Genomic DNA, 13122 nt, shown 5'->3' on the forward strand with positions numbered 1-13122 from the left:
GTATTTGCCCTGAGGATTTATTCTTCTATCAGGTCACAAAAGACTTAGTTTCCCGACTGTCATATCTCCAAATCATAAATCAGAGATCAGCAGCGGTTATCTTTCCTTGTTGGCATTATTACAGTCTTATCACAGCATTTCCTCAGCGTTGCAAAAAAGCTAAATCTTTGTTGAGAACACCAAAACATTCCAGTTTCCGGTGATTATCATCCAAGAATACAGCGGATAAGCACAAGTGTTCAGATTTATGCAAACCGTGATTTACTTCTGGTTTTGAGTTTGATGTACAATCTATTTGATGGTCAAACTGCTTTCGGTGACATGCTTCTCTTCCTGGCTCATAATGACTCCGTTTCTAATGCACTGACGGGAAACAAGATTTTGATAGGCTGTTTGGTCGGTCTCCTTTCCTCTGCGTGTCAGTCTATTGGCCTCATTCTTCAGAGAAAGTCGCATCTGGCGAGTGAATCCGTGGCTGGGAGCGACAATCAACTATCTGCATACAAAAGGTCGTTGTGGCATCTAGGATTTCTGTTGTTCATCATCTCTAATGTCTTTGGCTCTACAATTCAGCTTTCAACTCTTCCTTTGATTGTTCTAAGCCCTCTGCAGTCGATAGGTTTGGTGTTCAATACTGTATTTAACACTTTGATCTTACATGAGGAATTTACTCGACACTCTTTTTATGGAACTGTATTGGTTGGTGTTGGAGCATTTTTGATCGCTCTATGCGGCGGAGGTATTGGTGAACCAGAATATGACCTTGCTGACTTCATCGTCCTCTTGAGTCAAAAGGAGTTCGTTGTTTGGACAAGTGTGGAATTTGGGATAATTACGCTCATACTTTCTTGGACAATCGTATCTTCATATGAAATTTCTCGCCAATCGAGACAAGGTCAGCCCAGCCCTTGTATACAATTCTTTCACGTAATCGATGCGAATGTTAAAGAACATCTCAGAAATGTTCAGGAAAACACGTCAAACAGTGATTCAAATTTTCAGTTTTCAGCTAATATATTCAAGGAAAAGGTGCTCCAGATTGTTTTATGGATTGTTCAGTGCAACACGTATCTTTACAAAGCTCTATTTGCATTCCCCTTGGCGACTATAAAATCAATCCAAGGGATATCATATGGAATTACTTCCGGTATACTCTCCGCTCAGTCTTTATTGCTCGCAAAATCTGCAATAGAGATAACCCTTTTAACTCTTTCCAATCGTAACGTGAAACAGTTGAATAATTCAATGGTTTACCTGCTGGTGCTTGTTTTTCTAGTGCTGTGTTTGTCTCAATTATATTTGCTGAACCAGGGACTGAAACTTATTAGCACTTCCATCCTATACCCATTAGTATTTTGTGTTTACAATATCTCAAGCATATCTAATGGGCTGACATTTTATAGGCAGTGGTCCCAATTTCTTGGAGCAGCTGGATTTTTCATATTTTTGGGGACGGTTTTGGTTGTGTTTGGCGTATTCATCTTGAGTGGATCATCCAGCCAAGCAGAAACTCGGTATTATGGCTCTTCCAGATCCAAGTCTCCGATCAGCCTGCCTTTAATGGACTCAGAAGTTCAAGAGTATCAAAGTATAACTCAAACAACTCCCAAGTCAAAGCATAGCAGAAAGTTGTCTCTCAAGGAGGGAGTTATATCTTCTATGTTTTCATTGACAGACCCATCAGATCCCGAGAGTCCGTATTATGAACCACTGTGTGCTGATATGTCACCATCTGGACTTTCAAACAGATCTTTGCCGGTGGACCTGATAAAACCAATTATCAAAAAAACAGGGATGAATATCAATAACGCTAGCAGAAAAGTATCAGGATTTTTTAGAAAGTCCATTGACAACAGACAAATGACGCAAACGAGCTCATCTGATCAATCATACAATCAAGATCCGTGCGCAATCTCCTTCGAAAATTACGGGGAAAGTCCTCAAAGATTTGATGCATGCTTTAAACAAACGCAATATGTGTCGTTCGATTCTCTAAAAGAGTTCAAAAATCAGAATGCGATTACATATGCATCCGAAACTCTCAAGGACGGGTCTAAAACAACCCCTAGAGGAAAGAAACGATTACCCGACATTCGTGAATCTGGCTTTAGTTCGATAAGCTATGTCCCAATCTCGGAGAATTCTCAACTGAGAACAAATATGCCAAGTGATTATCATGGCACTCGACTGCATTCCGATAAATCTGATAGCCCCACGAAGCAAAGGAGAAGGTCAAAAATCAGAGAAGGATGGCTTTTGGAAAGCGAAGGGTCCCCTAGAACTCTGACCCACGAAAACCAAACTCAAGATACAACTATAAGCGAATTTGAGTCTACGAAGCATGTAGATTCCAATTCTCTGCCTTCAGATGATGAGTACAATCCTCACAATGCTTTCAATTTTTCGCTAAATAATACGATTGATGAGATACAAAATCAGCTCAACGGAAACTCGCAAGAAGGGGCAACATATAGAAGTCCAAACTCGACCAGATCTCTGTTTGACAGTATTGATAATGATCAAAAGAACCTGGTTTTAGGTTCGAATCAAACAGATCCAAGAACAACTTTTGCCGCAAAAGCAAGTACATATCCTAGTGCACCAAGTGCGCACAACAAGCTTTTTGGCACGAACAATAAACTGCATAGCTCTGTGGAAAACTCGAAAAGAGTCTATTCTTACGAACAAAAACGGGTACATGAAGAACTCACACAACCCTAACTCTGCCTTCTTGCTACATACTTTAGCTTATGTCATCCTCGTTAACGACGAAAGCCCCGGAGAGCGATAATGCAGGTTCGTCGATGTTGTTGTGCTGATAACTGAGGACGCCAACCCCCCCAGCGTCTAAAATAAGCTGGGGATTTTGGTTGATCTCTCTCTTCAACCAGCGGGCGGCAAAACACCTCAGAATATGCCCGTGGCCGACAACAAGTACATCACAAGCTTCACCTGCTTCTAATGCTTTTCTGTGTACTGTACGAATCCGATCTATCACGGTGTCCACTCTTTTTGTAATCTGCATATAGTCTTCTCCGTTTTCACAACCCTTAGACCAGATATCCCAATCAGATCCAAGACCTCGACTTTCCCTCAATTCTAGTATTTCATTTGTTTTCAGGCCTTCATAATCACCGTAGTCCCATTCCCTGATATCATTGTCAATATCAAATTGGATGTGTGCCTTTTCATCGGAAGATAATGATTCTAGTAGGAGATCACGAGTGTGAATCGCTCTGGTTCTGGGAGAGCTAATGACCAGTTTTAGATCTTGTGCCTGAATGAGGTTTGAGGAACTGGTCCCAATCAGCGCCACGCCAGTTGCCTTCATTTGCTTGATGCCATATTCTGTTAAATCGAGATCTGTGATTGATGTATACTGTCCTGATTTGGACCAAGAAGTTTGGCTGTAATGTTAGCATATGGCATCTTTGGAGCCACACTTACCCATGACGAATAATTATACACCGGGGCGTTTGAGCGTGAGATCTCATGATAGACTTTTCTAGCTTTGTGCTTATGGCGAAGTTATTGATGAACTTGTAAAAAGTTTTTAAACAAAAGGCATAGCCTATTATTATTCAGCGGAAAGGTCATTTGTAACACTCAAAGAAAAGCGCTGAATTGCAACCAATTCTTATTGAATTTCACATGATACGTATATATAGGGGAGTTGCTAGAAGCTAACCACAGGTTTGAAGATGCCAGTTTGCTTGCTGATCGCGAATAATATGAGCCAAACTTGCCTAGTCAGTAGTAGATATTTATATTACGTAATACATTAACCTAAAATTGATCATTCGAGACCAAGTCAACATTTGTATAGCAGCAGTTCAGAAGATTCATAATCAAGATATTACATCAGGTATAAGAATATTTGCAACAATAAGGAGTCCGCTTGAGTTTAAATTTAAATAAACCTTTTGAGCTCTTATGAAAATTCCCTTACCCATACTACGTAAGGCGTTGTCTGACGAGGAGCTAAGCATTTATTGCTTATATATTCTATGTATGACAGTAGAATCATTTTTGTACTGGTGCCATCATTCGTTCGGTGATCCGATCTTAGAGCTCAATTCAGAGTTTTCTGAACAAACTCCAAAGCAAATTTGTCAAGCATGAGTTCTCAAGTGGAGAATCCAGCGAACTCATAAACAGAGCTTTAATCGTCGAATATACGTTCATTCACTTCTTAGCTAGTAAGCATTTGTCATAATTCAACAAGTCGAAACCGCTAAAATCCACAAAGAAAACTCAAGGCAGAAACGTTACACTCGTTGGGAGAAGTCGATTTTACCTGCTTGCTGTCGATCTGAAATATAAAAAAAACTAGGTCGAGTTAGTTCGCATTTGTCGATGTCTGTCTTCGATAGTAGATTTACAATCATATCATATGGTTTGGAGTTCATTCAGGAGACAACTTGGTCGGGCTAGAAATAATCATATACAGCCTAGACACACACAATATATGCAGAAAAACTATGGACCACTAGAATATGTCTGCTTCAAAAAAAAAAGGGGTGAACACAGTTCCCTACACACCCTTCATTAATGATGTAGTACTGAATGTTGAACGACTAACTTCCGAAGTTAATTGCTAAAAGCCCAAGGTAATGTTATCTAGAGCAGATAGACTTATCGTTAGTAGTTCGGCAAGCATGAATTGCCTCAACGAAAGCCAAACAGCAATCAAAGTTTTTTTTCCCTAAGAAGATTTTGAGGGTGAGCACATTCAAGAGATACTGATTGATATACTATATATTATGTTTTCCGAGGTATAGTGTTCAAAATAATAAATGCTGAAACAAGCTTCCAACATCGCAGGCACTACTTGGGATAAGCTTATTATCTTTTTCAGAAACCTTCTTGCTAGAAACTTGTCATATATCTAGGATTGGATTTTCTTATAAGAGAGAATATCGAAATCAAGTGCCTAGATAGCTCTCATATTTGAGAAATAAACTAGCGAGTTTGATCAACGCAACTCGAATCTTAATAAACGGGATATTGAGGTAAAAAAGTCCTTAATAAAATTTTGCAAAAGAATCACATTATAGTGTTTTCTGACAACAAAAAGCTCATGATGGATAACTACCATGAGCCGGAATACTGTCGAATTAGAATAGATGGAAGGCATGACCGTCTAACACAAAAAGTTCCTTACCTGAATTATCCTTCAGATAAGACTAGAAAGTCATCAGTTGACTCTAGACATCAGCTGACTATGAACAAACAAACTACTGTTTTGAAGCATTTTCATGAATAGTTAACTATGAGTAAGTGTTGTAATTGTAACAGAACTTGTTCTTCAGTGGACATGTTTCTTTAATGATACTAAGTGAATTTGTGTTAGCTGGTATATATGATAGACTTCAGATCAGATAATTGTTATCATATCAAGGTGAGAAATGCTCCAGTACTTATAGTAGAATCTATAACACTTCTGAGACAACCTTGATACAAAACACTCAAGTCTGCATATATACATGTATCATCTGCATTATCATGCATATAGTCACATGACAAAGTCTCGACTAACATCTCAACAGCATCAAATCAAATTTAATTTTGAGGTGCACTTCCAAGGAGGTAATGGATAAGGTAAGGAAATACCAGTACAATATAATGCCTCTAGGCTAGAAAGTTTAAATATGTTTCAATGCTAAAAATAATTAATCTTCAAAGATGTCAAATCTAGGTATATCTCTCGAATCCCAAAAAGCTAGACAAAAATACCCTAAGTTCATTTCTCAGCATAAGGAAGCAAGGATATGGATCTGTGTCTGATCCGCGAATGTGCGCCTAAAACTCAATTGAGCGTGACTGTTTTTTATTGTCTTCGTGAACTAAGTAGGATGGAAGAGGGATTTCGAAGATGTGGCACATTGTCACAGCCATAGTAATACTTCCAATTCCTCAATTACAAATGAGCAGTTTCAATTGCTCAGCTGCCATGTGGTTATTGTTTTAATTTGATTTCTTTCATAATTACATATTAAAAGCGAAGCAGATATTTCAAGGGTATGGTCAATCACATTGACACTGAGCAAATTTCTTTCCCTCAAAACAATTAAGTCACTTTTCATAAACGTCATTCAAAAGTAAAGAAATAATCTCTGATTACACAAACTTCTTGTTGGAATGCTAATTTTAACTGATCTGAAGTTGTCATCTTTTAGATAATTTAATATACCTTCTACCTTATATCAGTAGTTTGTGTAAACTTATATTTATAAGATTTATATGTAAATCTTACCAATTGAATGTTCACTTAAGATGAGGGAGAATCTAACTGTATTTATAGTAGATTCTAATACCACTCTAAATCTTTAGTGTGCTTTCTGAAACTTATCTCTAATCCTAACTGATTAGGATTTGTTTCACATAATATTTATGCAGGAGATGCATATCTCTGCATAATCACGTGACTTATTATAGACTAATATCTCAACACATGTGAACTATTATCACCTCTAGGGAATTTGCGGTCTAAAGAGTTTTATGAATTTCGCCAACCAGAGACATTATCCTACATTCCTTGCGGGGCTTAAGTTGGTTTCGCAACAACTAAGGGTAATAAATTCTATGCTTTATCTTGTGCCTCATGTTGAGATGGTAATTAATTTAATCATAGCTGCGGCTTATCCTGATAGGAAAGCCTGGGAGTTTTAGCATATGGGTAGTATGCGCATCAGATCCGGACGCTACAAATCTTGATCACATATGAAACTAACCAAATGATATATAAGGGCGTGTCATACAATTTCACTTATAAGTGCGGGACCTAGGTATACCGAGGATATTGACTATCTGACACATAGTCACAAGATTGAAGGAAGAAAATGACTGCAGACATGAAATTTGTCAAAACTTTGTTTCAATACCTCATACCCTCGTAACGTGGAAAATATATAGCTATTTTGTCTTAACACAAATAGAAGATGGTTCGGGAACGAGAAACTGAAAACAAAGCATCAAACTTTAAATTGGTAAACCTTATAGATCTGCTAGCTCATTAGCCCTGTAATGAGCATCAGAGACAGTTCTTGAAATTATATGTAGATGAATTTGCCTCTAGGAGCAAAAGATAGTCATTTTAGTCAGATATCTTCAATGATGAGGAGGCCACTAATCAGTACCGATGCCCCTAAGAATGAAATAAGTTCTTTAGAGGCCCTTGTAACTGTTACATGAAAACCTCCGGCTTAGAAAATTAGATACAGAACATTTTTCTCCACCAAAACCTTTGTAACGGTATATTCACGTATCCTAAGCAAGGACAATGAATAATGTACAGTTCCATAATTACTGACTGGGCTATAGTATGCTTGCCAATAATCAATATAAGGCTGCTTGTCAAGATGAGTCAATGATGCTTTCAATCTCAATTTGCCAGATATCCCCTTAAAATGTGGCAAGCGAGAGCACACATATAAGTTAAAATGCAAGTATACTATTGGAAGTTCTGATGTGTATATCAGGCTAGATATTTCTTAAATAGATTTCAGCCCACAAGGCTGAAAGCTAGTAGCTGAAGTTTATGCGCAAACTACATTTTTGGATTGGACGTGGATAATCAAGATTTGAACAAAATTCATTTTGCAATAGCTAGCTTAAACATCGTATATATCTGTTGAGATGTTAGTCGAGACTATGTCATGTGACTATATGCATGATAATGCAGATGATACATGTATATATGCAGACTTGAGTGTTTTGTATCAAGGTTGTCTCAGAAGTGTTATAGATTCTACTATAAGTACTGGAGCATTTCTCACCTTGATATTAGAACAATTATCTGATCTGAAGTCTATCATATATACCAGCTAACACAAATTCAGTTAGTATCATTAAGAAACATGTCCACTGAAGAACAAGTTCTGTTACAATTACAACAATATCCGCCTCGGTGTGGTTTACAGAGCAATCACCCCACCCCTTTGATATCCTCATTATAATAATAAAGTGGAGCAGTATGGATACTTAAGTCATGTTACAGATGGTGGGGTCACCTTGGGATGATTGAAAGGAGCCTCTTTATCTAATTATATCTTTCCCACCGATACAGATAAAGGAACCTAGAAAGCTATACACTTGAACGCAAACACTACCGCCAATCATCCTAGCCATTTGATGAGCTGAACTGTGTAATTGTGTAATGAATTTTGTTTGCAAAAGATGGAGGCTGACCCGCTTTGATTCCCCAAGGGTTAGAAGATGGGGCACTTAGAAGGAAAGTTTGTTGAACTTAGCTGCTACAATGAATATATGGAAGGGAAACTTAGTTTTAAGAGTAGTAAATTTCTTAAAGATTAAAGCAAATAATTACCTTGCGCCTTTCCGCTCTGCAACTTTGGGATCTATTAAACTCTCGTAATATGAGTATCAGTTTTTCATTGTCGATTTTTTATAATAGTAGTTAGTTATCTTTCCTGCTTATAATTAGTCTTTCGACTACGACTGATCGATGCAGATAATTTATAGTAGAACATTCTCTAGATGCCCAAATATGCCCTCTACTTGTCCTATACTGCATAGGATCCTTGTAGATGCATGCAAATAGCCTCGTAAATTGCCATTCAGCGTTTATCTTTATGTTTGAATGAGACTACCTCAAAGGTGCTCGTGTCTGACTGCTATTTGCTTTTTTGCATGATAGGTGTTATCATCTCTTGCCTGTGTTGAAAGATCAGACATTCGTTTTCATACCTAGAATGAGCCGAGAGTAATAAATTATCTCTCGCCAAATCTAAGACTTGGTCTGAAAACTTTGGAGAGACCTTTCATCAGAAAGGAATCCATACTTTCTGTGAACATCACATCTAATATGAGGCCAAAACATTGAGTGACAGGATTAAAAACTTGCTTCTACATAACTAAACATGTACGTACGATGCTTCTGTACTTTAGCTACAAGAGGTCTACTGAAAGGTTGTCAGAAGTGTTGAGATATTAGTCTATAATATGTCACGTGACTATGCAGAGATATGCATCTCCTGCATAAATGATATGTGAAACAAATCCTAATCAGTGAGGATTAAAGATAAGTTTCAGAAAGCACACTAAAGATTTAGAGTGGTATTAGAATCTACTATAAATACAGTTAGATTCTACCTCATCTTAAGTGAACATTCAATTGGTAAGATTTACATATAAATCTTATAAATATAAGCTTATACAACTACTGATATAAGGTAGTGAAAGGTATATTAAATTATCCAAAAGATGACAACTTCAGATCAGTTAAAGTTAGCATTCCAACAACATGGGGGATGAATTTTGAAGTACATCATGCCAATAATTGTTGTGAGGGTACTAGATTGAGGTCACCAATCGTCAATAAGAATGTCCCAAACAGTATTTGATTTCGCTTCCTCTCTTATTGCATGTGAAAAAACATCAAGCCTTTACTGTACTATATTAGTCGAGAATCTTCGAGGATAATTCTTTCCTAGAATAACATCCAAGAAAGCAGTTTGGCGGCTGTTCATGGTAATCGGAAAATATACTTTACTCATATTGATCTCTGCCTCTTATCCACATACTTTGTATATGTGCAAAATGCTTTAAGAGAAAGAATATGTGTCGGCACGTGCAACTTAAAATGGAGTCATATCAATTTTCCGGATAATTTCATTTGCAAATATTTCTTGATTTTTGATCAGCGGTAGCTAGCTAGTTGACTACCGTTTTATATAAGCTATTGAACCAAATAAAAAAATTGTTTGCTGATGTATGATTATAAGTCAACATAGTACAAAACCTAATTGAGTTATACTACTCTAAAATTGTTATCTTTTGGAAGTTAGATATTGCAATAGAAATTTTAATTTGAATCTCAAAAAAAAATTAATTGACAAATACAGATCTACATGTTGTTGTGTATAGGAATGAGATTATATTTTTCGTGTGGCACAAACCCAAGCAGCAAAATATGTAAGGTTTGGTTTATGCCCCTATCTGTAAATTTTGCAGAATCTGCTGTAGTTGTTGCATAGCTTGCTCTTCAGTAGATATGTTTCTTAATGATCCAATTAAATTCATGTTAGTTGGTTTATATGGTAGACTTCAAATCAGATAATTTGTTCAAGTATCAAGGTGAAAAATTCCCCAGTACTAATGGTAGAGTCTAAAACACTTCTCACCCTTGATACAAGATACTCAATTGTGCATATATATGTTATCATCTGCATTATCATGCATGTAATCACATGACATAGTCTGGACTAGCATCTCAACATAATTGCCCAGCTAACCGTAATAAACATATTTTCAATACTTTCACACATTCAATGGAAGATCATATATATACAAGTGATTCCCCACCCCCAAGTTTGAAGATGCTTTTCTCCAGGAAAGTAGATTTCATCATTAAATGCTGAAATAATACAATCATGGATTTCATCCCGAAGTGAAGGGTGTGTGTCTAAATTAATTATAAGACCAATCTGAAACACCACCGTATACAACCGGGACTAAGATATAAGATATTTTGCGTGGTGGTGGAAAACCATATACGCTGGTACTGGAAACCAAAAAAGCAAAAAATGAAAAAGCACCTGCTAGTAGCATTTTTATTGGTGTCCAGAGTCAGTATTAGGTTTATACAGGTCTTCATTCTACTTGGAGATTATTTGATGATTTTGTTAGAAGCACAGAAATCCCAATATCATCTTAATTCATAGAGTCTTGCCTCTCGTAGTAATTACAATAGATGGTAGTTCATCAGCTTGAAAGCTATGCTTTGGTGGATTATCAATATAAAATAGATGTGAATTGAAGACAGGCAACTTTCACAGACAAGATGTAGACTTGGATAGGAGCATGTTTGTTTCAACGACGCTTTATCCACAGCTTGAATATATCGCTCCAAAGAAAACAATATGGTTTTTGACAGAACTAAAGCTATTCTGGGGTATGAGAACTGATTTTTTATGGAACTGGTGAAAATAGCTGATTCGATAATCCCTGACAGAGCCCTGTCCTGGGTCAACTGGTCGGCACCAGTTGTTTATTCTGATTTCATCAAAACATATTGGTCGACGTTACAGAGATCGAAGTTTTTACATACCCGATATCAGAGGTGTACAGAGTACGCAATAGTACTGCATAGATTTATACGGGCAAGTTGTTGTATTGTAACATAACTTGCTCTTCAGTGGACGTGTTTCTTAATAATACTAAGTGAATTTGTGTTAGTTGGTATATATGGTAGACTTCAGATCAGACAATTATTCGAGTATCAAGGTGAGAAGTTCTCCAGTACTTATAGTAGAATCTGTAACACTTCTGAGACAACATTGATACAAAACACTCACGTCTGCATATATACATGTCCATTTGCATTATCATGCATATAATCACATGACAAAGTCTCGACTAACATCTCAACACAAGTAACCGGATTCGAAACAAAAAAACCTTTTTGATAAAGCCCAGGGTAATAATACTTAACTAGTGACCAGTTACTTGTTCAGAAATATTTTCAAAGCTTTCTGTTTTTGATCTCTATTCTTAAGTCTTTGATTAGAGTCGTACTGATTAGAGTCAGATCTCTTCGTGGGGATGCTTTCAGATTTATGGTCTTACTTTACAAGTTTAGTTATAACAGCGTATGTATGACCTTTGAAGCTTAGATGGTAGTTCATGTATTTGGGACTCGCTTCCTAATGTTAGATCTTGAAGCACGTACTTTCCTAGCCACAATAAACTTGAACTGATCAGACTTCTCTGCAGAGGGCATCCAAGAAATTTCATATCTTTGTTCTTCACGGGTAATATATTCTGCTTCAAAAGCTTCCGTTCTGTGGGTGCGATAAAAAAAAGAACAGGCGTATCAAGACGTAATCCCCAGAAAGTTGGTTGAAGGTAGATATTGTATTTGGTTCATGAAAATTAGAAAAAATGGCCAGTGTTATGGAGAAGTGCACTCTTAGTTGAGTTTCTATCATATGATTCATGATAGAATTGGTAGTCAATGAAGTGTAAGAAAGATACGAACTGCTGTATAGCTAAACCACTCTTGTCTAGTGGTTGATTTAAACTGGTCATGCCCATAGCAAGTTGTAATGGGGTTAAAATTGGCTTTCGAAGAAGAAGGGCCAACGGTTGAAGACTCAGTACATCTGCAAACTTCTATTATAGACTCAGAGATTTCTAAAATGGTGAGGCTTCCAGGCTTATGTACAATATCCGACGTCAGCAGCTTGTCGAACTGCTTCAACTTATCATAACTAGGTCCTTAAGCTTTACGACTCGGTTGAATCAAACATCTGGTTCATCTAAACATGTGTCAAAACAGTATCCAACAACTTTCTGAGCACTTTTAGAGGAGGGTTAATGTCAAGTATATTATGTTAAACTCTCAAAACATCAAAAAAAAATCTCCGAGACCGGGAATTGAACCCGGGTCTCCCGCGTGACAAGCGAGAATTCTAACCACTAAACTATCTCGGAAATAATTCTTCTATTTGAAGATCCACAACTTAGCTATCCAAGCAAAATATCAGAACTTGTATAACAGATATAGCTCTCTGTAAGCAACGCCTCACGAGGCCATCATCATACTATTGCCAGTTCAATGATCAAAGACGTTGCTCAAACTTTGCTTCTGATGGCTCTCAGATTTATTTTAAAACCTTACAAATTTATTTTTGATAACTTGTATTTTAGGAAACTTAATTAGTTGTACTTCTTTCTTCCAAATTATGTGGTGCGCATAAAGTACTTTCAAGAGCGTTATCATATAGTTGAGGATTACGGTTTTGCAGCTTTTGTGTCTATAAATTAAGTCTCATATTTACCTGAGTGTGGTGTATATTTATAGTCGATCTTCAATCTCAACCAACTGTGCAGATTCTTTGCTATACTCCTCGAAATCCTCACTCACTTCTGCAGTTTCACCTGAATTTTTTGATGTTCGCTAGTTAATAGGAAGAGACTAACACACTTAAGCGCATTTGGAACCAAAGATAGTATAGCAGTTTTGAATCTCGAAACGGCTGCAGCCCAATAAATGTAACCGCGTATCGGATTTGAAAATCGTACCATACATAATAGAAGTCAAAATAAATTGTTATCGAGGTATTCAAATCTGCAACGTTATGTCGTTCTCACATCAAA

The 13122-nt window shown here is 37.0% G+C and overlaps 2 protein-coding genes and 1 non-coding gene across 3 annotated transcripts; 1 reads left to right on the forward strand and 2 right to left on the reverse strand.

The window, feature by feature from the left end:
• The first annotated feature begins 48 nt into the window (after positions 1-48).
• Positions 49-3516, forward strand: OGAPODRAFT_15822 (uncharacterized protein). Its single transcript, XM_018353986.1, has 2 exons — positions 49-3407; positions 3448-3516. Exon 1 carries the CDS (start codon positions 283-285, stop codon positions 2719-2721), a length of 2439 nt encoding a protein of 812 aa, XP_018212450.1. The 5' UTR covers positions 49-282; the 3' UTR covers positions 2722-3407; positions 3448-3516.
• OGAPODRAFT_98346 (uncharacterized protein) lies at positions 49-3516 on the reverse strand. The gene is made up of 2 exons (XM_018358007.1): positions 3448-3516; positions 49-3407 (listed from the first exon to the last, which is right to left on the reverse strand). Exons 1-2 carry the CDS (start codon positions 3492-3494, stop codon positions 2744-2746), a joined length of 711 nt encoding a protein of 236 aa, XP_018212451.1. The 5' UTR covers positions 3495-3516; the 3' UTR covers positions 49-2743.
• Positions 3517-12384: 8868 nt separating this feature from the next.
• Positions 12385-12456, reverse strand: OGAPODRAFT_t21. Its single transcript has one exon. It is a non-coding gene; the product is annotated as a tRNA-Asp (tRNA).
• Positions 12457-13122: the final 666 nt, after the last annotated feature.

Source organism: Ogataea polymorpha, assembly GCF_001664045.1.
Source record: "Ogataea polymorpha strain NCYC 495 leu1.1 chromosome Unknown OGAPOscaffold_2, whole genome shotgun sequence".
Classification (NCBI taxonomy): domain Eukaryota; kingdom Fungi; phylum Ascomycota; class Pichiomycetes; order Pichiales; family Pichiaceae; genus Ogataea; species Ogataea polymorpha.